This window comes from Penaeus vannamei, chromosome 31 (genome assembly GCF_042767895.1).
Source record: "Penaeus vannamei isolate JL-2024 chromosome 31, ASM4276789v1, whole genome shotgun sequence".
In the NCBI taxonomy this organism is placed as follows: Eukaryota; Metazoa; Arthropoda; class Malacostraca; order Decapoda; family Penaeidae; genus Penaeus; species Penaeus vannamei.
The window spans coordinates 5,074,357-5,101,897 of record NC_091579.1 but is presented as its reverse complement, the minus strand read 5'-3'; the positions used below and the strand labels follow the sequence as shown (position 1 = coordinate 5,101,897).

Sequence of the window (27,541 nt, the reverse complement as noted above, 5' to 3'; positions counted from 1 at the left end):
CTTAAGCAAAACACACTCCACTGTAGAAAATATCCCTTAAACAAAACACACTCCACTGTAGAAAATATCCCTTAAACAAAATACACTCCACTGCAGAAAATATTCCTTAAACAAAGTACACTCCACTGTAGAAAATATCCCTTAAACAAAATACACTCCACTGTAGAAAATATCCCTTAAACAAAATACACTCCACTGCAGAAAATATTCCTTAAACAAAGTACACTCCACTGTAGAAAATATCCCTTAAACAAAATACACTCCACTGCAGAAAATATCCCTTAAACAAAATACACTCCACTGTAGAAAATATCCCTTAAACAAAATACACTCCACTGGATAAAATATCCCTTAAACAAAACACACTCCACTGTATAAAATATCCCTTAAACAAAATACACTCCACTGTATAAAATATCCCTTGAACAAAATACACTCCACTGTAGAAAATATTCCTTAAACAAAACACACTCCACTGTAGAAAATATTCCTTAAACAAAATACACTCCACTGTAGAAAATATCCCTTAAACAAAACACACTCCACTGTAGAAAATATCCCTTAAACAGAATACACTCCACTGTAGAAAATATCCCTTAAACAAAATACACTCCACTGTAGAAAATATCCCTTAAACAAAATACACTCCACTGTAGAAAATATCCCTTAAACAGAATACACTCCACTGTAGAAAATATCCCTTAAACAAAATACACTCCACTGTAGAAAATATCCCTTAAACAAAATACACTCCACTGTAGAAAATATCCCTTAAACAAAATACACTCCACTGTAGAAAATATCCCTTAAACAAAATACACTCCACTGTAGAAAATATCCCTTAAACAAAATACACTCCACTGTAGAAAATATCCCTTAAACAAAATACACTCCACTGTAGAAAATATCCCTAAAACAAAACACACTCCACTGTAGAAAATATTCCTTAAACAAAACACACTCCACTGTAGAAAATATCCCTTAAACAAAATACACTCCACTGTAGAAAATATTCCTTAAACAAAACACACTCCACTGTAGAAAATATCCCTTAAACAAAACACACTCCACTGTATAAAATATCCCTTAAACAAAACACACTCCACTGTATAAAATATCCCTTAAACAAAACACACTCCACTGTATAAAATATCCCTTAAACAAAACACACTCCACTGTATAAAATATCCCTTAAACAAAATACACTCCACTGTAGAAAATATCCCTTAAACAAAACACACTCCACTGTAGAAAATATCCCTTAAACAAAATACACTCCACTGTAGAAAATATCCCTTAAACAAAATACACTCCACTGTAGAAAATATTCCTTAACCAAAATACACTCCACTGTAGAAAATATCCCTTAAACAAAATACGCTCCACTGTAGAAAATATCCCTTAAACAAAATACACTCCACTGTAGAAAATATCCCTTAAACAAAATACACTCCACTGTAGAAAATATCCCTTAAACAAAATACACTCCACTGTAGAAAATATCCCTTAAACAAAATACACTCCACTGTATAAAATATCCCTTAAACAAAATACGCTCCACTGTAGAAAATATCCCTTAAACAAAATACACTCCACTGTAGAAAATATCCCTTAAACAAAATACACTCCACTGTAGAAAATATCCCTTAAACAAAATACACTCCACTGTAGAAAATATCCCTTAAACAAAATACACTCCACTGTATAAAATATCCCTTAAACAAAATACACTCCACTGTAGAAAATATCCCTTAAACAAAACACACTCCACTGTAGAAAATATCCCTTAAACAAAATACACTCCACTGTAGAAAATATCCCTTAAACAAAATACACTCCACTGTAGAAAATATTCCTTAACCAAAATACACTCCACTGTAGAAAATATCCCTTAAACAAAATACGCTCCACTGTAGAAAATATCCCTTAAACAAAATACACTCCACTGTAGAAAATATCCCTTAAACAAAATACACTCCACTGTAGAAAATATCCCTTAAACAAAATACACTCCACTGTATAAAATATCCCTTAAACAAAATACATTCCATTGTATAAAATATCCCTTAAACAAAATACACTCCACTGTATAAAATATCCCTTAAACAAAATACACTCCACTGTATAAAATATCCCTTAAACAAAATACGCTCCACTGGATAAAATATCCCTTAAACAGAATACACTCCACTGTAGAAAATATCCCTTAAACAAAATACACTCCACTGTAGAAAATATCCCTTAAACAAAATACACTCCACTGTAGAAAATATCCCTTAAACAAAACACACTCCACTGTAGAAAATATCCCTTAAACAAAATACACTCCACTGTATAAAATATCCCTTGAACAAAATACACTCCACTGTATAAAATATCCCTTAAACAAAATACACTCCACTGTATAAAATATCCCTTAAACAAAATACACTCCACTGTATAAAATATCCCTTAAACAAAATACACTCCACTGTAGAAAATATCCCTTAAACAAAATACACTCCACTGTAGAAAATATTCCTTAAACAAAATACACTCCACTGTAGAAAATATCCCTTAAACAAAATACGCTCCACTGTAGAAAATATCCCTTAAACAAAATACACTCCACTGTAGAAAATATCCCTTAAACAAAATACACTCCACTGTAGAAAATATCCCTTAAACAAAATACACTCCACTGTATAAAATATCCCTTAAACAAAATACATTCCATTGTATAAAATATCCCTTAAACAAAATACACTCCACTGTATAAAATATCCCTTAAACAAAATACACTCCACTGTATAAAATATCCCTTAAACAAAATACGCTCCACTGGATAAAATATCCCTTAAACAGAATACACTCCACTGTAGAAAATATCCCTTAAACAAAATACACTCCACTGTAGAAAATATCCCTTAAACAAAATACACTCCACTGTAGAAAATATTCCTTAAACAAAATACACTCCACTGTAGAAAATATCCCTTAAACAAAATACACTCCACTGTATAAAACATCCCTTAAGCAAAATACACTCCACTGTAGAAAATATCCCTTAAACAAAATACACTCCACTGTATAAAACATCCCTTAAGCAAAATACACTCCACTGTATAAAACATCCCTTAAGCAAAATACACTCCACTGTATAAAATATCCCTTAAACAAAATACACTCCACTGTATAAAATATCCCTTAAACAAAATACACTCCACTGTAGAAAATATTCCTTAAACAAAATACACTCCACTGTAGAAAATATCCCTTAAACAAAATACACTCCACTGTATAAAACATCCCTTAAGCAAAATACACTCCACTGTAGAAAATATCCCTTAAACAAAATACACTCCACTGTATAAAACATCCCTTAAGCAAAATACACTCCACTGTATAAAACATCCCTTAAGCAAAATACACTCCACTGTATAAAATATCCCTTAAACAAAATACACTCCACTGTATAAAATATCCCTTAAACAAAATACACTCCACTGTATAAAATATCCCTTAAACAAAATACACTCCACTGTAGAAAATATCCCTTAAACAAAATACACTCCACTGTATAAAATATCCCTTAAACAAAATACACTCCACTGTAGAAAATATCCCTTAAACAAAATACACTCCACTGTAGAAAATATCCCTTAAACAAAATACACTCCACTGTAGAAAATATCCCTTAAACAAAATACACTCCACTGTATAAAACATCCCTTAAGCAAAATACACTCCACTGTAGAAAATATCCCTTAAACAAAATACACTCCACTGTATAAAACATCCCTTAAGCAAAATACACTCCACTGTATAAAATATCCCTTAAACAAAATACACTCCACTGTATAAAATATCCCTTAAACAAAATACACTCCACTGTAGAAAATATCCCTTAAACAAAATACACTCCACTGTAGAAAATATCCCTTAATTAAACAAAATACACTCCACTGTAGGAAATATCCCTTAACCAAAATACACTCCACTGTAGAAAATATCCCTTAATTAAACAAAATACACTCCACTGTAGAAAATATCCCTTAAACAAAATACACTCCACTGTAGAAAATATCCCTTAAACAAAATACACTCCACTGTAGAAAATATCCCTTAAACAAAATACACTCCACTGTAGAAAATATCCCTTAAACAAAATACACATCCACTGTAGAAAATATCCCTTAAACAAAATACACTCCACTGTAGAAAATATCCCTTAAACAAAACACACATCCACTGTATAAAATATCCCTTAAACAAAATACACTCCACTGTAGAAAATATCCCTTAAACAAAATACACTCCACTGTAGAAAATATCCCTTAAACAAAATACACTCCACTGTAGAAAATATCCCTTAAACAAAATACACTCCACTGTAGAAAATATCCCTTAAACAAAATACACTCCACTGTAGAAAATATCCCTTAAACAAAATACACTCCACTGTAGAAAATATCCCTTAAACAAAATACACTCCACTGCATAAAATATCCCTTAAACAAAATACACTCCACTGTAGAAAATATCCCTTAAACAAAATACACTCCACTGTATAAAATATCCCTTAAACAAAATACACTCCACTGTAGAAAATATCCCTTAAACAAAATACACTCCACTGTAGAAAATATCCCTTAAACAAAATACACTCCACTGTAGAAAATATCCCTTAAACAAAATACACTCCACTGTATAAAACATCCCTTAAGCAAAATACACTCCACTGTAGAAAATATCCCTTAAACAAAATACACTCCACTGTATAAAACATCCCTTAAGCAAAATACACTCCACTGTATAAAACATCCCTTAAGCAAAATACACTCCACTGTAGAAAATATCCCTTAAACAAAATACACTCCACTGTATAAAACATCCCTTAAGCAAAATACACTCCACTGTATAAAACATCCCTTAAGCAAAATACACTCCACTGTAGAAAATATCCCTTAAACAAAACACACTACACTGTAGAAAATATCCCTTAAACAAAATACACTCCACTGTAGAAAATATCCCTTAACCAAAATACACTCCACTGTAGAAAATATCCCTTAAACAAAATACACTCCACTGTATAAAATATCCCTTAAACAAAATACACTCCACTGTAGAAAATATCCCTTAAACAAAACACACTCCACTGTAGAAAATATCCCTTAAACAGAATACACTCCACTGTAGAAAATATCCCTTAAACAAAACACACTCCACTGTATAAAATATCCCTTAACCAAAATACACTCCACTGTAGAAAATATCCCTTAAACAAAATACACTCCACTGTAGAAAATATCCCTTAAACAAAATACACTCCACTGTAGAAAATATCCCTTAAACAGAATACACTCCACTGTAGAAAATATTCCTTAAACAAAATACACTCCACTGTAGAAAATATCCCTTAAACAAAACACACTCCACTGTAGAAAATATCCCTTAAACAGAATACACTCCACTGTAGAAAATATCCCTTAAACAAAATACACTCCACTGTAGAAAATATCCCTTAAACAAAACACACTCCACTGTAGAAAATATCCCTTAAACAGAATACACTCCACTGTAGAAAATATCCCTTAAACAAAATACACTCCACTGTAGAAAATATCCCTTAAACAAAATACACTCCACTGTAGAAAATATCCCTTAAACAAAATACACTCCACTGTAGAAAATATCCCTTGAACAAAATACACTCCACTGTATAAAATATCCCTTAACCAAAATACACTCCACTGTAGAAAATATCCCTTAAACAAAATACACTCCACTGTATAAAATATCCCTTAAACAAAATACACTCCACTGTAGAAAATATCCCTTGAACAAAATACACTCCACTGTATAAAATATCCCTTAACCAAAATACACTCCACTGTAGAAAATATCCCTTAAACAAAATACACTCCACTGTATAAAATATCCCTTAAACAAAATACACTCCACTGCAGAAAATATTCCTTAAACAAAATACACTCCACTGTAGAAAATATCCCTTAAACAAAATACACTCCACTGCATAAAATATCCCTTAAACAAAATACATTCCAATGTAGAAAATATCCCTTAAACAAAATACACTCCACTGCATAAAATATCCCTTAAACAAAATACACTCCACTGTAGAAAATATTCCTTAAACAAAATACACTCCACTGTAGAAAATATCCCTTAAACAAAATACACTCCACTGTAGAAAATATCCCTTAAACAAAATACACTCCACTGTAGAAAATATCCCTTAAACAAAATACACTCCACTGTAGAAAATATCCCTTAAACAAAATACACTCCACTGTATAAAATATCCCTTAAACAAAACACACTCCACTGAAGAAAATATCCCTTGAACAAAATACACTCCACTGTATAAAATATCCCTTAAACAAAATACACTCCACTGTAGAAAATATCCCTTAAACAAAATACACTCCACTGTATAAAATATCCCTTAAACAAAACACACTCCACTGTAGAAAATATCCCTTAAACAAAATACACTCCACTGTATAAAATATCCCTTAAACAAAACACACTCCACTGAAGAAAATATCCCTTGAACAAAATACACTCCACTGTATAAAATATCCCTTAAACAAAACACACTCCACTGAAGAAAATATCCCTTAAACAAAATACACTCCATTGTATAAAATATCCCTTAAACAAAACACACTCCACTGTAGAAAATATCCCTTAAACAAAACACACTCCACTGTAGAAAATATCCCTTAAACAAAATACACTCCACTGTAGAAAATATCCCTTAAACAAAACACACTCCACTGTAGAAAATATCCCTTAAACAAAACACACTCCACTGTAGAAAATATCCCTTAAACAAAATACACTCCACTGTAGAAAATATCCCTTAAACAAAACACACTCCACTGTAGAAAATATCCCTTAAACAAAATACACTCCACTGTAGAAAATATCCCTTAAACAAAACACACTCCACTGTAGAAAATATCCCTTAAACAAAACACACTCCACTGTAGAAAATATCCCTTAAACAAAATACACTCCACTGTAGAAAATATCCCTTAAACAAAATACACTCCACTGCATAAAATATCCCTTAAACAAAATACACTCCACTGTAGAAAATATCCCTTAAACAAAACACACTCCACTGTAGAAAATATCCCTTAAACAAAACACACTACACTGTATAAAATATCCCTTAAACAAAATACACTCCACTGTAGAAAATATCCCTTAAACAAAATACACTCCACTGTAGAAAATATCCCTTAAACAAAATACACTCCACTGCATAAAATATCCCTTAAACAAAATACACTCCACTGTAGAAAATATCCCTTAAACAAAATACACTCCACTGTAGAAAATATCCCTTAAACAAAACACACTCCACTGTAGAAAATATCCCTTAAACAAAACACACTCCACTGTAGAAAATATCCCTTAAACAAAATACACTCCACTGTAGAAAATATCCCTTAAACAAAATACACTCCACTGTAGAAAATATCCCTTAAACAAAATACACTCCACTGTAGAAAATATCCCTTAAACAAAATACACTCCACTGCATAAAATATCCCTTAAACAAAATACACTCCACTGTAGAAAATATCCCTTAAACAAAATACACTCCACTGCATAAAATATCCCTTAAACAAAATACACTCCACTGTAGAAAATATCCCTTAAACAAAACACACTCCACTGTAGAAAATATCCCTTAAACAAAACACACTACACTGTATAAAATATCCCTTAAACAAAATACACTCCACTGTAGAAAATATCCCTTAAACAAAATACACTCCACTGTAGAAAATATCCCTTAAACAAAATACACTCCACTGCATAAAATATCCCTTAAACAAAATACACTCCACTGTAGAAAATATCCCTTAAACAAAATACACTCCACTGTAGAAAATATCCCTTAAACAAAATACACTCCACTGTAGAAAATATCCCTTAAACAAAATACACTCCACTGTAGAAAATATCCCTTAAACAAAACACACTCCACTGTAGAAAATATCCCTTAAACAAAACACACTCCACTGTATAAAATATCCCTTAAACAAAATACACTCCACTGTATAAAATATCCCTTAAACAAAATACACTCCACTGTAGAAAATATCCCTTAAACAAAACACACTCCACTGTAGAAAATATCCCTTAAACAAAACACACTCCACTGTAGAAAATATCCCTTAAACAAAATACACTCCACTGTATAAAACATCCCTTAAACAAAATACACTCCACTGTAGAAAATATCCCTTAAACAAAATACACTCCACTGTAGAAAATATCCCTTAAACAAAATACACTCCACTGTAGAAAATATCCCTTAAACAAAATACACTCCACTGTAGAAAATATCCCTTAAACAGAATACACTCCACTGTAGAAAATATCCCTTAAACAAAATACACTCCACTGTAGAAAATATCCCTTAAACAAAATACACTCCACTGTAGAAAATATTCCTTAAACAAAATACACTCCACTGTATAAAACATCCCTTAAACAAAATACACTCCACTGTATAAAACATCCCTTAAACAAAATACACTCCACTGTATAAAACATCCCTTAAACAAAATACACTCCACTGTAGAAAATATCCCTTAAACAAAATACACTCCACTGTATAAAATATCCCTTAAACAAAATACACTCCACTGTAGAAAATATCCCTTAAACAAAATACACTCCACTGTAGAAAATATCCCTTAAACAAAATACACTCCACTGTAGAAAATATCCCTTAAACAAAATACACTCCACTGAAGAAAATATCCCTTAAACAAAATACACTCCACTGCATAAAATATCCCTTAAACAAAACACACTCCACTGTAGAAAATATCTCTTAAACAAAATACACTCCACTGTAGAAAATATCCCTTAAACAAAATACACTCCACTGTAGAAAATATCCCTTAAACAAAATACACTCCACTGTAGAAAATATCCCTTAAACAAAACACACTCCACTGTAGAAAATATCCCTTAAACAAAATACACTCCACTGTAGAAAATATCCCTTAAACAAAATACACTCCACTGTAGAAAATATCCCTTAAACAAAATACACTCCACTGTAGAAAATATCCCTTAAACAAAATACACTCCACTGTAGAAAATATCCCTTAAACAAAATACACTCCACTGTAGAAAATATCCCTTAAACAAAATACACTCCACTGTAGAAAATATCCCTTAAACAAAACACACTCCACTGAAGAAAATATCCCTTAAACAAAACACACTCCACTGTAGAAAATATCCCTTAAACAAAACACACTCCACTGTAGAAAATATCCCTTAAACAAAACACACTCCACTGAAGAAAATATCCCTTAAACAAAATACACTCCACTGTATAAAACATCCCTTAAACGAAATACACTCCACTGTAGAAAATATCCCTTAAACAAAATACACTCCACTGTAGAAAATATCCCTTAAACAAAATACACTCCACTGTATAAAATATTCCTTAAACAAAATACACTCCAATGTATAAAATATCCCTTAAACAAAATACACTCGCGCATTCCCTTTCTCCTGCACCCCCACCACCATAAAGATTCCTCTTTTCATTCCCCTTACAATCAGTCACTCACGCACACACTTCCTCCTCTCGCTTCCTACACACCTTGGCTTGGGGCGACGCTGTGGGTGGGAGAGTGATATTCAGGATGACTACGCCCGTGACAATGTGCGACCCCGAGGCATTGGGCGTGGAGGCGTTGATATGGTGTTCAGCGTTGATGGGTAGCTCGCCCGCATTCAGGTTCACCTTTTCGCTAAATGATGCCTGGATCTTGCCGCGAGACACAATCTACAGGAGAAATGTTCAATAGGATTTGAGTTCGCTGGGGAATGGCCGAAGGGAGGAAGTATCACAATGGAGCCACACACTTTAAGCTTACGTAAGTATATAACGGCTATATTTAAAGTTTGGAATTATGAGCACAAAAGAGCAAGTTTTGGATACTGTCGTGGGATATTATAATTGATACACGCATTTTGAATTAAAAAAAGAAAAGGGGGCTTTACCCTAATGGCAAAAGAACGATTTACATTAACCTACGTGTCTTTCTGCTCCAACTACGATTAAATACACGAAACAAAAGGTAGCGACAATGACAAAAGCCATCTTACCTGACCAAAAATAGTGGCCCTTGACTGATTATTGGTAGAAAAGAACACAGGGATGGATATCCGTGATTCTTGACCCGCCTCGCACTCCAGCTCGTCTTCAGGTACTTGTATGGCCAGGGAGGAGTTCGAGGGCGAGAAGTAGGGCGAGACGTACTGGCAATAGGTGGCAGGATGCTCATCAACACGCCCATCCAAGGTTGACATCTGCGGTAGGGGTCTTAACTGATATGCTTATAGAAAATAGAATGAATTGATACGTGACGTTCGTTAAACTACTGCAACAAAAATAATAAGAGCAATGGCGACATATGGAAGGCAATGCTACTACTACTACTACTACTACTACTATAACTACTAATAATAATGATAATGATAATAAAATGATAACTACTACAAATAAAATAATAATAGTAATAACAACAGTATCAATAATACTAATAAAAATAACAACATCAATAACAAATATAATAGTAGCAAGAGTAATAATAATCATAGCAACAGAATAGATAACGATAATAACAAGGATTATCACAGGAAAGATCAACGTCACAGACCTTAACGCTCCCGAGTTTCTGCGCCGAGACCACAACCCCGACGGTGCCATTGTCTCCGCTGGGCCTGGTGACACACCTCCCCGCCGCGCACACTTCCACTGGCACCCCCTTTGCCGCAGTGCCATTGACGAAGGACAGCTTTGTCTTTTATTTAGGAAGGGAGGGGAGGTGGTAAAGATGAGAGATGTATTGGGGAAGAACAAGAGGGAGACGGTAAAGATGGTATAGAAGGGGGACTAGGTGAGTATGAGGAAAGGGAAGGAAGGGAGGAAGGCAAGGAGAGAGGGACAAGGAAGAAGGAAGGAAAGGTAGATGATAGGATATGAAAGTGAAGGGGATGAAGAAGAAAATGAGAAAATTAAAAATTATTATTATTATTACCTTCAATTAAACTGAACATACTCTCTCTCTTCCTCCCTCCCTCCCTTTCCGCCCTCACTCTCTCTCCTTCCTTCCCTCCCTCCCCCACCCTTCTCTGTTTCTCTCCCTTCAGCCCATCCCAGCCCTACCTCTCCTCTCTCTCTCTCTCCCTCCTGCCCTCCCACCATCTCTCTCTTTCTCTCCCTCCTGTCTTCACCCCATCTCTCTCTCTCTCTCTCTCCCCCTCCCTCCTTTCCTCTCTCTCTCTCCTCCCCCTCCTTCCCTCTCTCTTTCCTCCCCCTCCTTCCATCCCTTCCTCCTCCTCCTTCCCTCCTTCTCTCTCTCCTCCCCCTCCTTCCCTCTCTCTCTCCTCCCCCTCCTTCCTTCTCTCTCTCCTCCCCTCCCTCCTTCTCTCTCTCCTCCCCCTCCCTCCCTCTCTCTCTCTCCTCCCCTTCCTTCCCTCTCTCTCTCCTCCCCTTCCTTCCCTCTCTCTCTCCTCCCCCTCCCTCCCTCTCTCTCTCTCCTCCCCTCCCTCCCTTCCACCCTCTCTCTCTCCTCCCCCTCCCTCCCTTTCTCTCTCTCTCCTCCCCCTCCCTCCCTTCCTCTCTCTCTCCTCCCCCTCCCTCCCTCTCTCTCTCTCCTCACCCTCCCTCCCTTCCTCTCTCTCTCCTCCCCCCTCCTTCCCTCCCTCTCTCTCTTCTTCCCCTCCCTCCCTCTCTCTCTCCTCCCCCTTCCTCCCTTCCTCCCTCTCTCTCTCCTCCCCCTCTGTCCCTTCCACCCTCTTTCTCCTCCCCCTCCCTCCCTCCCTCTCTCTCTCCTCCCCCCCCTCCCTCTCTCTCTCCTCCCCCTCCCTCCCTCCCTCTCTCCTCCCCCTCCTTCCCTCCCTCTCTCTCTCTCTCCTCCCCCTCCCTCCCTCCCTCTCTCTCTCCTCCCCCTCCCTCCCTCCCTCTCCCTCCCACCTTCCTCCCTCTCTCTCTCCTCCCCCTCCCTCCCTCTCTCTCTCCTCCCCCTCCCTCCTTCCCTCCCTCTCTCCTCCCCCTCCCTCCCTCTCTCCCCTCCCCTCACTGATAGCAACGACACCAACCCTCAGCGTATATGGCAAGTTCGGCTTCTTGTACAAGTCTTTGTAGACCGTCTGGAACCTGTAGAGCTGCCTCTCGACCCAGATGCTCCTCTCTCCCGTCTGCCTGGCTCTGGTGCCCTCCTCCTCGACGACGACCTCGACCTTCAAGCTGCCAACTGTGCAGTCACTGGCGCGCAAATCCTCCGTTCTGAAGTGGATATCCTGGCAGCCGTTGATCTACCGGCGAGTGGGCGGGTGAGGATGGTGGGTGTGGCGAGGTGGGTGGGGTAGGTGGGTGAGGGGATAAGGGTGGTGGGTGAGGTGGGTGGGTGTGGCGAGGTGGGAGAGGGGATAAGGGCGGTGGGTGAGGTGGGTGAGGTAGGTGGGTGAGGGGATAAGGGCGGTGGGTGAGGTGGGTGAGGTAGGTGGGTGAGGGGATAAGGGCGGTGGGTGAGATGGGTGGGTGTGGCGAGGTGGGTGAGTGGATAACGGCGGTGGGTGAGGAGATAACGGCGGTGGGTGAGGTGGGTGGGTGTGGCGAGGTGGGTGGGGTAGGTGGGTGAGGGGATAAGGGCGGTGGGTGAGGTGGGTGGGCGAGGGGATAAGGGCGGGTGGGTGAGGTGGGTGAGGGGATAAGGGCGGTGGGTGAGGGGATAAGGGCGGTGGGTGAGGTGGGTGGGTGGGGAGATAAGGGCGATCGGTGAGGTGGGTGAGGAGATAAGGGCGGTGGGTGAGGTGGGTGAGGGGATAAGGGCGCTGGGTGAGGTGGATGGGTGTGGTGATAAGGGCGGTGGGTGAGGTTGGTGGGTGTGGCGAGGTGGGAGAGGGGATAAGGGAGGTGGTTGAAGAGATAAGGGCGGTAGGTGGGTGAGGAGATAAGGGCGGTGGGTGAGGAGATAAGGGGGATGGGTGAGGAGATAAAGGCGGTGGGTGAGGAGACAAGGGCTGTTTGTGAGGTGGGTGGAAGAAGTGGGTGGGATGGGGATTGTGGAGAGTGGATGTTTGCTGGGAAAGTAAGGAGAAAACGGGTATTTTTTCTGTGAATCTATGGGGTAAGGTGGATTTCTGCAAAGTAAGTGGCTTATAAGCAGGGTATTTGCGAAAGAACGTCTTCGCTATGATTAAGAAGCAGATATTTCTTAGAAGTGTATTAAAAAGTGGGGAGAATAAAGAGAAAATAATAGAAAAAAACAAACAAAAACAGTCAAGGGAGACCATACGATACGAAAGCGAGTATTCACAGCACCATAAACGCCAAAACAATAATAATAATAAAAAAATAAGAGAAACGATTGCATCAACAACATTCCAGACGAGAAGTTACAAAAAAAAATAATAAAAAAATTAGCACAAGGAGAAACGAATTAGGAAACAATCCTTACCGGTTCGCTTTTCTCAAGCTTCGCCATACATTTTTTCCTGTCATTGGAAACTGAGACGGTGGCGTTCCCTCGCACCGGCTGCCCGAAGAAGTACCTGCAGACCGTCAGGAGAATAAAGATGATGAATGTTTACACGAGATGCGAGGAGAGAGGGACAAGGAATAAGGAAGGAAAGGTAGATGATAGGATATGAAAGTAAAGGGGATGAAGAAGAAAATGAGAACATTAAAAATTGTTATTATTATTACTGTTTGCTGGGAAAGTAAGTACATGCCTTTGCCCTGTCCAGCCTGGAGAGAAAGGTTGATAAAAGGTTGTACTTATGGCCAAGTGAGCGGAGACTTTAGGGTTTTGCAAAGGCTAACAACCCTTATTTGTGTGCAACTACAGCTGAGGAATTGCTATTTAATATGTATCTTATCTACTATATGAAAAAGTGTGTATAAGGCAGTTCAGTATATGTATATATATGTATATATGTATATATGTATATATGTATATATGTATATATATATATATATATATATATACATATATATATACATATATATATATATATATATATATATATATATATATATATATATATATATACATACATATATATATATATATATACATATTTATATATATATATATATATATATATATACACACATATGTATATATGTATACATATGTGTAAACATATATATACATTCATATATATATATATATATACATATATATATATATATATATATATATATATGTGTGTGTGTGTGTGTGTGTGTGTGTGTGTGTGTGTGTGTGTGTGTGTGTGTGTGTGTGTGTGACTGTGTTTGTGTGAGTGTGTCTGATTGCATGTGTGTGGCTGTGTCTGTGTGCGTGTGTATGATTGCATGCTTGTGTGTGTGTGTAACTGTGCTCCTGTGTGTGACTGTGTGCTTTTTTGTGTGACTGTGTCTACGTGTGCGTGTACGTAAGTCGATGCAAAATACTCACTCCGCACACACGCCGATGCTAAGGATCTCCTTCCTGGCCGAAATATGATCCGGGGTCGTGACCTTGACCTCGAACCGGGCCAGCACGTACTCTCTGACCTCGAATGTCGTCTTGGTCTCACTGAATTTGGTACTCTTCACATTAATTTCGTACATACCCTAGAAGGAGAAAGGAAATACAAATAAAACATTCATATATACACACATACACAGATATTTATTACAGAGAGCGCGGTGTTTGTTATTGCACTCAATTCAACAATTGTAAGGGGAAAATAAATGACTAAAAGAAAGAGAGACAATGCTGTTCCCAAGTGGCACACCAATTTGGGTTTTGATTATTGAGAAAATAAGTTAATATAAAAATAATTTAGGCTACACGTTATAAATCATCAGTTGACTTGTCATGACACGAATGCCATCAATGAATAATGAATAGACTAATAGGGAATTAAACATAGACTGAGAACTTGTATCAATGGGACTTAACGAGATTTCAATAAATAAATCATAATAGTAGGAAAATAAAGTCAGATCTATGGTGACGATAACAATGACAATGGAATATAAAGAACATTGATAATTTAAAAGTAATGGGAGTTGCGACAACAGTGTTATCATTCTCATAATCATCGCTATCATAATCATCATCACTATTAATAATAGTACTTGTTATAGCAACGGTGATGACAATGATGATAGTTAATGGTTAAGGCAAATAAATATTAAAGATCAAATGCCATAAGGATGAGGATAACAATATTGAATAAAGATATAGAGATAATAAAAAAAACTAAATTGTTCCAACTTATCCGATCCTTTCACCATCTTGAACGACCCTTGGTTCACCTGTTCGGATCCATCGTCCAGCTGGAACCCCAGGTGAACGAGACCAGCTGAGTTGTTCACATTTTTCCAATGTGCAATACGGGTCTTTGAAGGCGATGTGACCCAGATTTCAGGATACTGGAAATGAATAAAATGGTATTACTTGCATTTTGGCTGTAATGAATAAAATGGTATTACTTGCATTTGACTGTAATTATTCAAATGGTATTACTTGTGTTTTTGACTAGTTAATTAAATGGTATTAATTGCACTTTTGGCTGTAGTTAATTAAATGGTATTACTTGTATTTTGACTGTAGGTAAGTAAATGGTTTTACTTGTATTTTGACTGGAGTTAATTAAATGGTATTATTTGCATGTTTGACTAGCTGATTAAATGGTATTACTTGTATTGTTGGCTATAATTAATCAAATGGTATTACTTATATTTTTGACTAATTATGTACATTGTATGGTTAATTGTGAGCCTATATACTGTGATTATTCGTGATTGGTATTGATTTCAAGGACGTTTGTTACATAATTATTATCACTAATTAGCTTTCAAAATGATTAACATCATAACTATGCATTGCGGTTTGCAACAGGAACAACGAAGGGAAGGACAAGAAAACACACGAATATACCGAAGGCCTTTTCGCTAATGCTTCGTAATGCCCTGACGAAGCATTAGCGAAAAGGCCTTCGGTATATTCGTGTGTTTTCTTGTCCTTCCCTTCGTTGTTCCTGTTGCAATCTGTTCATCATGAATTCCACACATTGCATATATATTAATTTTTTGTCGCAATCAGTCGCTGTGGTACTGATATTCTTTCCTATTTATGATTATTATAATCATTATCATAACTATTTCATATTTGCTTTGTGATATTATCATTATTAGATTACATATACGTAATATAACAATATATTGGAAGCTCTATACATATTTATCAAGTTATTATGCTCTATCTTCATTCATTCCCTCCTTATTTCCCACCTCCTCTCCCCTTTTTATTCACTCTTCTTACAATCTATTTCGATCTACTTCTCCTATCCTATATTTCTCTAGCTATCTTTCCTTTTCCTTCCTCTCTTCATATATATACCCTTTTTCACGCCATCTCATTCTTACCTTATTTACCTCTCCCTCGTTTTCCTTCTTTTGTTTGCCTCTCTTCTCCATCTCCTTCAATTCTTGTTTACCCATCTCTCTCCTATTCTTTTTACCATTCTCACTCCCTATCTCCCTTCCTTATTTACCTTTCTCTCTACCCTCTCTTATTTACCTTTCTCTCTCCCTCTCTTATTTACCCTTCTCTTTCCCTCTCTTACTCTTCTCACTCCCTATCTTCCTTATTTACCAATCTCTCTCCTTCTCTTCCATTATTTTCACCCTTCTCACTCCCTATCTCTCTTTCTTATTTACCTTTCTCTCCCCTTCTCTTCCTTTTATTTACTCTTAAAGTCCCCCTTTTCATCCTGTCTCGACTGTATATATTCTGCATTAACGTTGCTCTTGTTCTCTTAAATCCCTTGGTTACTGATTTTTTTTCTCTTTTCTGTTCCTCTATATCCCTCTTTCCTGATCTTCGCTCTTCTCTTCCTCCCTGTCCCTTTATCCTTGTTATGCCAGTTACCAGATGTCAAATAAACATGGTTGTCTATTTTTTAATTTTCATCAGGTTTTCATTTTTTTTTTTTTTTTTAGAATAATGGTTCCATTAATACCTAACATCTGTCTCTTCTCTCCTCTCTCTAGTTTCTCTTTCTTTACTTTATCCCTCATTTCAATTATCTTCACTTCTTCTTTTACTTTACTCTCTCCTTCTCCATTATGACTTTCACTTCCTCCTTTGATCATTTGCCATTCTCCCTCCATTCTCTTCTCGTTTTCCCTTCCCTCCCCCTTTCTTCCACTTGTTCGCTCTTCTCTTACTTCCTATATCCAGTCTCCTCCACGTACCCACCTCTCGCTCCCATGATCCCTTATCCCTTCTTCTATTCATTCATTCTCCTCTTACTTCCTTCCTTCAATTCATTCGCTACACTTAATTCACTTTCCTCTCTTTCCTCCCCATCCTTCCATTTATTCCCAATTCCATTTTTTTCTATCCCCCTTCTTCTTTCTATCTAACCCCCACTTCCCCTCTCCTTCCTTATATCTATATACCAATCTCCTTTTTTCTCCTCTCTCCCTCCTCCCTTCTGCCATTGCATTCATCCGTTCCATTCCTTCCGTCCTGTCATTCATTCCCTATCCTATCTCCCCCTGTCTCTTTCCTTCCATTTCTCTCCTCCTCCTTCCTTCCTTCTTCCTTACCTTTCCCCTGATCAGCAGTAAATCGCTACCGTATAGACTCATCACACGAAACTTGACGTCCTGACCCGGCTTGTACACCGCCTTGTCCGTCTGAAGCAAGGTCACGTTAGTTCTCGTGACCAGATCAACTTTTCGGGTCACCTCCTTTCCTGATCGTCCAGCGAGGTCAACTCCGCCCAACTGGCCTACGAAGACGAGGCTCAGACGGGTGGGGGGGCCGTGGGGAATAATCGCTTCTTGGCAGATCGTCGACTGGTCTGAGGGGGGATAAGGTCAAAGGGTAAGGCAGGAGAAGACGCAGAGCAGAACTTAGATCGATCTTCTAGTCTTTCTCGGGTCTCACTCAGCTACCTTCCATCCATTCCATTTCCATCCATTTCCCTGTCACCCCGCCCTCCTCGCCCTCCTCCGACCCCCGTCTCCCCGTCTCCCCGCCCTCCTCCTCCTCCGACCCCCCTTGTCTCCCCGCCCTCCTCCTCCTCCGACCCCCCCACCGTCTCCCCGCCCTCCTCCGACCCCCCCGTCTCCCCGCCCTCCTCCTCCTCCTCCTCCGACCCCCCTTGTCTCCCCCCGCCCTCCTCCTCCGACCCTCCATGTCTCCCCGCCCTCCTCCTCCTCCGACCCCCCTTGTCTCCCCTCCCTCCTCCTCCTCCGACCCCCCTTGTCTCCCCGCCCTCCTCCTCCTCCTCCTCCGACCCCCGTCCCCCCGTCTCCCCGCCCTCCTCCTCCTCCTCCGACCCCCCTTGTCTCCCCGCCCTCCTCCTCCTCCGACCCCCCTTGTCACCCCGCCCTCCTCCGACCCCCCCCGTCTCCCCGCCCTCCTCCTCCTCCGACCCCCCTTGTCTCCCCCCGCCCTCCTCCTCCTCCGACCCCCCTTGTCTCCCCGCCTTCCTCCTCCGACCCCCCTTGTCTCCCCGCCCTCCTCCTCCCCCTCCTCCGACCCCCCTTGTCTCCCCGCCCTCCTCCTCCTCTGACCCCCCTTGTCTCCCCGCCCTCCTCCTCCGACCCCCCGTCTCCGCCCTCCTCCGACCCCCGTCTCCGCCCTCCTCCGACCCCCCTTGTCTCCCCGCCCTCCTCCTCCTCCGACCCCCCGTCTCCGCCCTCCTCCGACCCCCCGTCTCCGCCCTCCTCCGACCCCCCGTCTCCGCCCTCCTCCGACCCCCCTTGTCTCCCCGCCCTCCTCCGACCCCCCTTGTCTCCCCGCCCTCCTCCGACCCCCCTTGTCTCCCCGCCCTCCTCCTCCGACCCCCGTCCCCCCGCCCTCCTCCTCCTCCGACCCCCCTTGTCTCCCCGCCTTCCTCCTCCGACCCCCCGTCTCCGCCCTCCTCCGACCCCCCGTCTCCGCCCTCCTCCGACCCCCCGTCTCCGCCCTCCTCCGACCCCCCTTGTCTCCCCGCCCTCCTCCTCCTCCGACCCCCCGTCTCCGCCCTCCTCCGACCCCCCTTGTCTCCCCGCCCTCCTCCTCCTCCGTCCCCCGTCCCCCCGCCCTCCTCCTCCTCCGACCCCCCCGTCTCCCCGCCCTCCTCCTCCTCCGACCCCCCTTGTCTCCCCGCCCTCCTCCTCCTCCTCCTCCGACCCCCCTTGTCAACCCGTCCTCCTCCTCCTCCTCCGACCCCCCTTGTCTCCCCGTCCTCCTCCTCCTCCTCCGACCCCCCTTGTCTCCCCGCCCTCCTCCTCCTCCTCCGACCCCCCTTGTCTCCCGTCCTCCTCCTCCTCCTCCGACCCCCCTTGTCTCCCCGCCCTCCTCCTCCTTCGACCCCCCTTGTCAACCCGTCCTCCTCCTCCTCCTCCGACCCCCCTTGTCTCCCCGTCCTCCTCCTCCTCCTCCGACACCCCTTGTCTCACCGCCCTCCTCCTCCTCCTCCGACCCCCCTTGTCTCCCGTCCTCCTCCTCCTCCTCCGACCCCCCTTGTCTCCCCGCCCTCCTCCTCCTCCTCCGACCCCCCTTGTCTCCCCGCCCTCCTCCTCCTCCTCCGACCCCCTCTCCCCCCCCCCCGTCTCCCCGCCCTCTTCCCCCCCCCCCCGTCTCCCCGCCCTCCTCCGACCCACTGACCTGGCTGTAGATCGAAATTCACGACCGCAACAGCCCTCCTCCGACCCCCCTTGTCTCCCCGCCCTCCTCCTCCCCCCCCTTGTCTCCCCGCCCTCCTCCTCCGACCCCCCCCGTCTCCCCTCCGCCCTCTTCCCCCCCTCCAACCCCCTCCCCCCCTTGCCTCCCTACCCCTCCCCTCCTCCTCCGACCCAGCCCACTGACCTGGCTGTAGATCGAAATTCACGACCGCAACAGCCCCCCTCCAACCCCCTCTTTCCCCCCCCCCGTCTCCCCGGCCTCCAACCCCCTCTTCCCCCCCCCCCCCGCCCCTATCCCTCCTCCGACCCACTGACCTGGCTGTAGATCGAAATTCACGACCGCAACAGGCTTGCACCGACCCCCCGTCTCTCCGCCCTCCGAACCCCTCTAACCCCCCCTTGTCTCCCCGACCTCCAACCCCCTCTTCCCCCCCCTTCTCCCCTCCGCCCTCCAACCCCCTCTCCCCCCTATTCCCCCCCGCCCCTATCCCTCCTCCGACCCACTGACCTGGCTGTAGATCGAAATTCACGACCGCAACAGCCCTCCTCCGACCCCCCGTCTCCCCGCCCTCCAACCCCCTCTTTCCCCCTCCCCGCCCTCTAACCCCCTCTTCCCCCCCCGCCCTCCTCCTCCGACCCACTGACCTGGCTGTAGATAGAAATTCACGACCGCAACAGCCCTCCTCCGACCCCCCGTCTCCCCGCCCTCCAACCCCCTCTTTCCCCCTCCAAACCCTCCTCCCCCCGCCCTCCTCCCCCACCCCCGCCCTCCTCCGTCCCAGCCCACTGACCTGGCTGTAGATAGAAATTCACGACCGCAACAGGCTTGCACCGACCGTCGCAGGCTGAGCGGTCCATGACCTTGACCCGTAATTTGTCGACCTCACCGATCTCGGCGTCGAGCATGAGCGGCGTCAGGGCGTGGAGGCAGATGGCGTTCCCCTCGCCGGCTGTCCATCGGAGGGGCGTCGTCAGCAGGAACGAGCTGTTTGGGGATAAGGGAGGGGAGAGAGGAGGAAAAGAGAGGGGAAGGGAGGGAGAGGAGAGGGGAAAGGAGGGAGAGGAGAGGGGAGAGAAGGGATAAGGGAGGGGAGAGGGGAAAGGAGGGAGAGGAGAGAAGGTAGAAGAGAGGGGAGAGAAGGGATAAGGGAGGGGAGAGGGGAAAGGAGGGAGAGGAGAAAAGGGAGAAGAGAGGGGAGAGAAGGGATAAGGGAGGGGAGAGGGGAAAGGAGGGAGAGGAGAAAAGGGAGAAGAGAGGGGAGAGAAGTTTTAAGGGAGGGGAGAGGGGAGGAAAAGAGAGGGAAAAGGAGGGAGAGGAGGAAAGGGAGAAGAGAGGGGAGAGAAGTTTTAAGGGAGAAGAGAGGGAAGGAAAAGAGAGGGGAGAGGAGGAAAGGGAGAAGAGAGGGGAGAGAAGTTTTAAGGGAGGGGAGAGGGGAGGAAAAGAGAGGGGAAAGGAGGGAGAGGAGAAAAGGGAGAAGAGAGCGGAGAGAAGGGATAAGGGAGGGGAGAGGGGAGGAAAAGAGAAGGGAAAGGAGGGAGAGGAGGAAAGGGAGAAGAGAGGGGAGGAAAAGAGAGGGGAAAGGAGGGAGAGGAGAGAAGGGAGAAGAGAAGAGAGGTATGAGGAAAGAGGAGAAGAGAAAGGAGAAGAGAGGAGAAGAAGGGGGAGAAGAAAAAGAAGGGATAGGAGGGAGAATAGAAGGGAGAGGAGAGGGAAGTTGATGGGATGGAAGAAAGGAGATGAGAGAGAGGGGAAGAGATTGGAGAAGAGTATTGGAAAGGGATATTGAGGAATATGAGAAAAGAAAGGATGGAGGAAGAGGAGAGGAGGGAGAGAGAAGCAGAGTTGGGTTAGGAGAAAAGATGGGAGGGGGGGGGGAGAGGAGAGGAGAGGAGAGGAGGGAGGTTTGAGGAGAAAGGAGGGGGTACGGGAGAGAGGAAAAGCAAGAAGAGGGAAGAGGGGAGGGGGATAGGAAAGGGGAGGGGGAGAAAAGAAGAGAGGGAAGAGAATAGGAAAGGAGAGGGGAGAGAATAGGAAAGGAGGGTAAGAAAAGAGGAGAGGGGAGAAGAGGGGAGAGGAGAGGAGGATAGGAAAGGAGGGTGAGAGAAAAGAAGAGAGGGGAGAGAGAATAGGATAGGAGAGGGGGAGAAAAGAAGAGATGAGACAAGGGAAAAGAAAAGGCAATAATAGGGAGGGTAAGGGAAAGGGGAAAGAATAGGTGAAGAGAGCGGAGAGGAGGAACAGAGGGAGAGAAAGAGGACACGAGTTATTATCATTTCCATTCTATTCTTGTTTATCATAAATTCCCAGGACTGACTTCCTGTTTAATTGTTTCTCCTAATTTTTCACTATTCTTTCAATACTTTACGGAGAGAGTTCAATGCCAGAAGATAGTGAACCACACACGTGTAGGTTTATGGTACGAATGAGCACGTGTACGTCTGTGTACGTTTGTGTGTGTGTGTACATTTGTGTGTGCGTGTGCGTGTGCGTGTGCGTGTGCGTGTGTCTGTGATACCTTATGACATTATTCGAAACCATATTCTTTTCCGTCACCTTTATCATGAAAAAAACTAAACTACTATATATTAAAGTAAGTCTATCCTTATTGCTAATACTTCTAGTCATCGTTTTCGCAAAGAAAATTATTTACGAAGAAATATTTTCAACAAAGAAATCTAAAAAAGGTATAACAATAAGCATAAAATATAAAGAAGTGAAACATGAACTAAGCTGAGAGAAAAATAACAGAATAAAGATAAATAAAGATAAATGAAATAATGAAAAAACCGTTACCGAATTTCTTGAAATTTTGCAACTAAATTTTTTTTTTTCAACGGAACGAAAAAAAATAATCTTGCACTGTTGGATTTAAATCTTTCAAATCCTTTCACAGAAGAGGCTTTTATTGAGACAATTAAACCTAGGCTTACCTCATTCATCAGAGGTAGAAAAAACAAAAACAAAAATAAAACAAAGTCACCAACACACTCAAAAATAATTACCCGCCAAAAGATAAATCAAATGAAAAAAAACAAAAACAAAACGTTACTGAATTTCTTGAAAATTTTGCAACTGAAGTCTTTCTTCAACGGAAAAAAAAAAAAACAATCTTGCACTGTTGGATATAAATCTTTCAAATCCTTTCCACAGGAGGAACCATAATTCTTATTATTAATCTTCTATTAAGACAAATTAACCTAACCCAACCCCATCGAGTTTAACCTAGGCCTACCTCATTCGTCAGAGATTCAAAAACAAAAACAAAACCGACACAAAAAAAATCACCAACTACTCCCCCACTCCCCAACACACTCAAAAAAAATTACCCATCACAAAACACCAGCACAAAAGCGGCCGCCAAGAGGACTTTGAGCGGAACAGAATACACGCCGACCATGGTGACCGAGACGAACGTGTCCGCTCTCGTCGGAGGTCGAAGGGCGACTGGCGCGAAGACCGCTGGGCCGCTGTGCTCTCGCGGTCTCTGCCTGTCTCTCTACGTCTGTCTGAAGTTTGCGTCTGTTTCTCTGCGTCTGCCTGTCTCTCTGCCTCTCTACGTCTGTCTGATTGTCTGCCACGCCTGTCTCTCTGCCTCTCTACGTCTGTCTGATTGTCTGTCTGATTGTCTCTCTGTGTCTGTCTGATTGTCTGCCTGTTTATTTCTCTGCGTCTGTCTGTCTGATTGTCTCTCTGCGTCTGTCTGATTGTCTCTCTGTGTCTGCCTGATTGTCTCTCTGCGTCTGTCTGATTGTCTCTCTGCGTCTGTCTGATTGTCTCTCTGCGTCTGTCTGATTGTCTCTCTGTGTCTGTCTGCTTATCTGCCTGTCTCTTTCTCTGCGTCTGTCTGCCTGATTGTCTCTCTGTGTCTGTCTGATTGTCTCTCTGTGTCTGTCTGATTGTCTGCCTGTTTATTTCTCTGCGTCTGTCTGTCTGATTGTCTCTCTGTGTCTGCCTGATTGTCTCTATGTGTCTGTCTGATTGTCTGCCTGTCTCTTTCTCTGCGTCTGTCTGCCTGATTTTCTCTCTGTGTCTGCCTGATTGTCTCTCTGTCTGTCTGATTGTCTGTCTGTCTCTTTCTCTGCGTCTGTCTGTCTGATTGTCTCTCAGTGTCTGTCTGATTGTCTCTCAGTGTCTGTCTGATTGTCTGCATGTCTCTTTCTCTGCGTCTGTCTGCCTGATTGTCTCTCTACGTCTGTCTGATTGTTTGCCACGTCTGTCTGATTGTCTCTCTGTGTCTGTCTGATTGTCTGCCTGTCTCTTTCTCTGCGTCTGTCTGCCTGATTGTCTCTCTGTGTCTGTCTGATTGTCTGCCTGTTTATTTCTATGCGTCTGCCTGTCTGATTGTCTCTCTGTGTCTGTCTGATTGTCTGTCTGATTGTCTCTCTGTGTCTGCCTGATTGTCACTCTGTGTCTGTCTGATTGTCTCTCTGTGTCTGTCTGATTGTCTGCCTGTTTATTTCTCTGCATCTGTCTGCCTGATTGTCTCCCTGTGTCTGTCTGATTGTCTCTCTGTGTCTGTCTGATTGTCTCTCTGTGTCTGTCTGATTGTCTCTCTGTGTCTGTCTGATTGCCTCTCTGTGTCTGTCTGATTGTCTCTCTGTGTCTGTCTGATTGTCTATCTGTGTCTGTCTGATTGTCTCTCTGTGTCTGTCTGATTGTCCCTTTGTGTCTGTCTGATTGTCTCTCTGTGTCTGTCTGATTGTCTATCTGTGTCTGTCTGATTGTCTCTCTGTGTCTGTCTGATTGTCTCTCTGTGTCTGTCTGATTGTCTCTCTGTGTCTGTCTGATTGTCTCTCTGTGTCTGTCTGATTGTCTCTCTGTGTCTGCCTGATTGTCTCTCTGTGTCTGTCTGATTGTCTCTCTGTGTCTGTCTGATTGTCTCTATGTGTCTGTCTGATTGTCTCTCTGTGTCTGTCTGATTGTCTCTCTGTGTCTGTCTGATTGTCTCTCTGTGTCTGTCTGATTGTCTATCTGTGTCTGTCTGATTGTCTCTCTGTCTGTCTGATTGTCTCTCTGTGTCTGTCTGATTGTCTCTCTGTGTCTGTCTGATTGTCTCTCTGTGTCTGTCTGATTGTCTCTCTGTGTCTGTCTGATTGTCTATCTGTGTCTGTCTGATTGTCTGCCTGTCTCTTTCTCTGCGTCTGTCTGTCTGATTGTCTGTCTGTCTCTTTCTCTGCGTCTGTCTGTCTGATTGTCTATCTGTGTCTGTCTGATTGTCTGCCTGTCTCTTTCTCTGCGTCTGTCTGTCTGATTGTCTATCTGTGTCTGTCTGATTGTCTGCCTGTCTCTTTCTCTGCGTCTGTCTGTCTGATTGTCTATCTGTGTCTGTCTGATTGTCTCTATGTGTCTGTCTGATTGTCTCTCTGTGTCTGTCTGATTGTCTCTCTGTGTCTGTCTGATTATCTCTCTGTGTCTGTCTGATTGCCTCTCTGTGTCTGTCTGATTGTCTCTCTGTCTGTCTGATTGTCTCTCTGTGTCTGTCTGATTGTCTCTCTGTGTCTGTCTGATTGTCTCTCTGTGTCTGTCTGATTGTCTCTCTGTGTCTGTCTGATTGTCTATCTGTGTCTGTCTGATTGTCTCTCTGTGTCTGTCTGATTGTCTCTTTGTGTCTGTCTGATTGTCTCTCTGTGTCTGTCTGATTGTCTCTTTGTGTCTGTCTGATGGCTCTCTGTGTCTGTCTGATTGTCTCTCTGTGTCTGTCTGATTGTCTCTCTGTGTCTGTCTGATTGTCTCTCTGTGTCTGTCTGATTGTCTCTCTGTGTCTGTCTGATTGTCTCTCTGTGTCTGCCTGATTGTCTCTCTGTCTGTCTGATTGTCTCCCTGTGTCTGTCTGATTGTCTGCCTGTCTCTTTCTCTGCGTCTGTCTGTCTGATTGTCTATCTGTGTCTGTCTGATTGTCTCTATGTATCTGTCTGATTGTCTCTCTGTGTCTGTCTGATTGTCTCTCTGTGTCTGTCTGATTATCTCTCTGTGTCTGTCTGATTGCCTCTCTGTGTCTGTCTGATTGTCTCTCTGTCTGTCTGATTGTCTCTCTGTGTCTGTCTGATTGTCTCTCTGTGTCTGTCTGATTGTCTCTCTGTGTCTGTCTGATTGTCTCTCTGTGTCTGTCTGATTGTCTATCTGTGTCTGTCTGATTGTCTCTCTGTGTCTGTCTGATTGTCTCTTTGTGTCTGTCTGATTGTCTCTCTGTGTCTGTCTGATTGTCTCTTTGTGTCTGTCTGATGGCTCTCTGTGTCTGTCTGATTGTCTCTCTGTGTCTGTCTGATTGTCTCTCTGTGTCTGTCTGATTGTCTCTCTGTGTCTGTCTGATTGTCTCTCTGTGTCTGTCTGATTGTCTCTCTGTGTCTGTCTGATTGTCTCTCTGTGTCTGTCTGATTGTCTCTCTGTGTCTGTCTGATTGTCTCTCTGTGTCTGTCTGATTGTCTATCTGTGTCTGTCTGATTGTCTCTCTGTGTCTGTCTGATTGTCTCTTTGTGTCTGTCTGATTGTCTCTCTGTGTCTGTCTGATTGTCTCTCTGTGTCTGTCTGATTGTCTCTCTGTGTCTGTCTGATTGTCTCTCTGTGTCTGTCTGATTGTCTCTCTGTGTCTGTCTGATTGTCTCTCTGTGTCTGTCTGATTGTCTCTCTGTGTCTGTCTGATTGTCTATCTGTGTCTGTCTGATTGTCTCTCTGTGTCTGTCTGATTGTCTCTCTGTGTCTGTCTGATTGTCTCTCTGTGTCTGTCTGATTGTCTCTCTGTGTCTGTCTGATTGTCTCTCTGTGTCTGCCTGATTGTCTCTCTGTGTCTGTCTGATTGTCTCTCTGTGTCTGTCTGATTGTCTCTCTACGTCTGTCTGATTGTCTCTCTGTGTCTGCCTAATTGTCTCTCTGTGTCTGTCTGATTGTCTCTCTGTGTCTGTCTGATTGTCTCTCTGTGTCTGTCTGATTGTCTCTCTGTGTCTGTCTGACTGTCTGCCTGTTTATTTCTCTGCGTCTGTCTGCCTGATTGTCTCTCTGTGTCTGTCTGATTGTCTTTCTGTGTCTGTCTGATTGTCTCTCTGTGTCTGCCTGATTGTCTCTCTGTGTCTGTCTGGTTGTCTCTCTGTGTCTGTCTGATTGTCTGCCTGTTTATTTCTCTGCGTCTGTCTGTCTGATTGTCTCTCTGTGTCTGCCTGATTGTCTCTCTGTGTCTGTCTGATTGTCTCTCTGTGTCTGTCTGATTGTCTCTCTGTGTCTGTCTGATTGTCTCTCTGTGTCTGTCTGATTGTCTTTCTGTGTCTGTCTGATTGTCTCTCTGTGTCTGCCTGATTGTCTCTCTGTGTCTGCCTGATTGTCTGCCTGTTTATTTCTCTGCGTCTGTCTGTCTGATTGTCTCTCTGTGTCTGCCTGATTGTCTCTCTGTGTCTGTCTGATTGTCTCTCTGTGTCTGTCTGATTGTCTCTCTGTGTCTGTCTGATTGTCTCTCTGTGTCTGTCTGATTGTCTCTCTGTGTCTGTCTGATTGTCTCTCTGTGTCTGTCTGGTTGTCTCTCTGTGTCTGTCTGATTGTCTCTCTGTGTCTGTCTGATTGTCTCTCTGTGTCTGTCTGATTGTCTCTCTGTGTCTGTCTGATTGTCTCTCTGTGTCTGTCTGATTGTCTCTCTGTGTCTGTCTGATTGTCTCTATGTGTCTGTCTGATTGTCTCTCTGTGTCTGTCTGATTGTCTCTCTGTGTCTGTCTGATTGTCTCTCTGTGTCTGTCTGATTGTCTCTCTGTGTCTGTCTGATTGTCTCTCTGTGTCTGTCTGGTTGTCTCTCTGTGTCTGTCTGATTGTCTCTCTGTGTCTGTCTGGTTGTC

At 42.9% G+C, this 27,541-nt stretch overlaps 1 protein-coding gene across 2 annotated transcripts in view; it reads right to left on the bottom strand.

Moving 5' to 3' along the window:
- LOC113819459 (alpha-2-macroglobulin-like protein 1) overlaps positions 1–23,170 on the bottom strand; it is a 57,430-nt gene extending 34,260 nt beyond the window's left edge. For both annotated transcript variants that reach the window (XM_070143694.1, XM_070143695.1), the window contains exons 1-10: positions 23,054–23,170; positions 20,518–20,711; positions 17,657–17,913; positions 15,356–15,472; positions 14,508–14,665; positions 13,524–13,617; positions 12,163–12,378; positions 10,719–10,862; positions 10,165–10,368; positions 9,656–9,841 (exon numbers count right to left, since the gene is read on the bottom strand). In XM_070143694.1, coding sequence (XP_069999795.1) covers positions 9,656–9,841; positions 10,165–10,368; positions 10,719–10,862; positions 12,163–12,378; positions 13,524–13,617; positions 14,508–14,665; positions 15,356–15,472; positions 17,657–17,913; positions 20,518–20,711; positions 23,054–23,124 — 1,641 coding nt within the window. In that variant the 5' untranslated portion in view covers positions 23,125–23,170. The remainder of the gene's footprint in view (positions 1–9,655; positions 9,842–10,164; positions 10,369–10,718; positions 10,863–12,162; positions 12,379–13,523; positions 13,618–14,507; positions 14,666–15,355; positions 15,473–17,656; positions 17,914–20,517; positions 20,712–23,053) is intronic.
- Between the last annotated feature and the right edge of the window lie 4,371 nt (positions 23,171–27,541).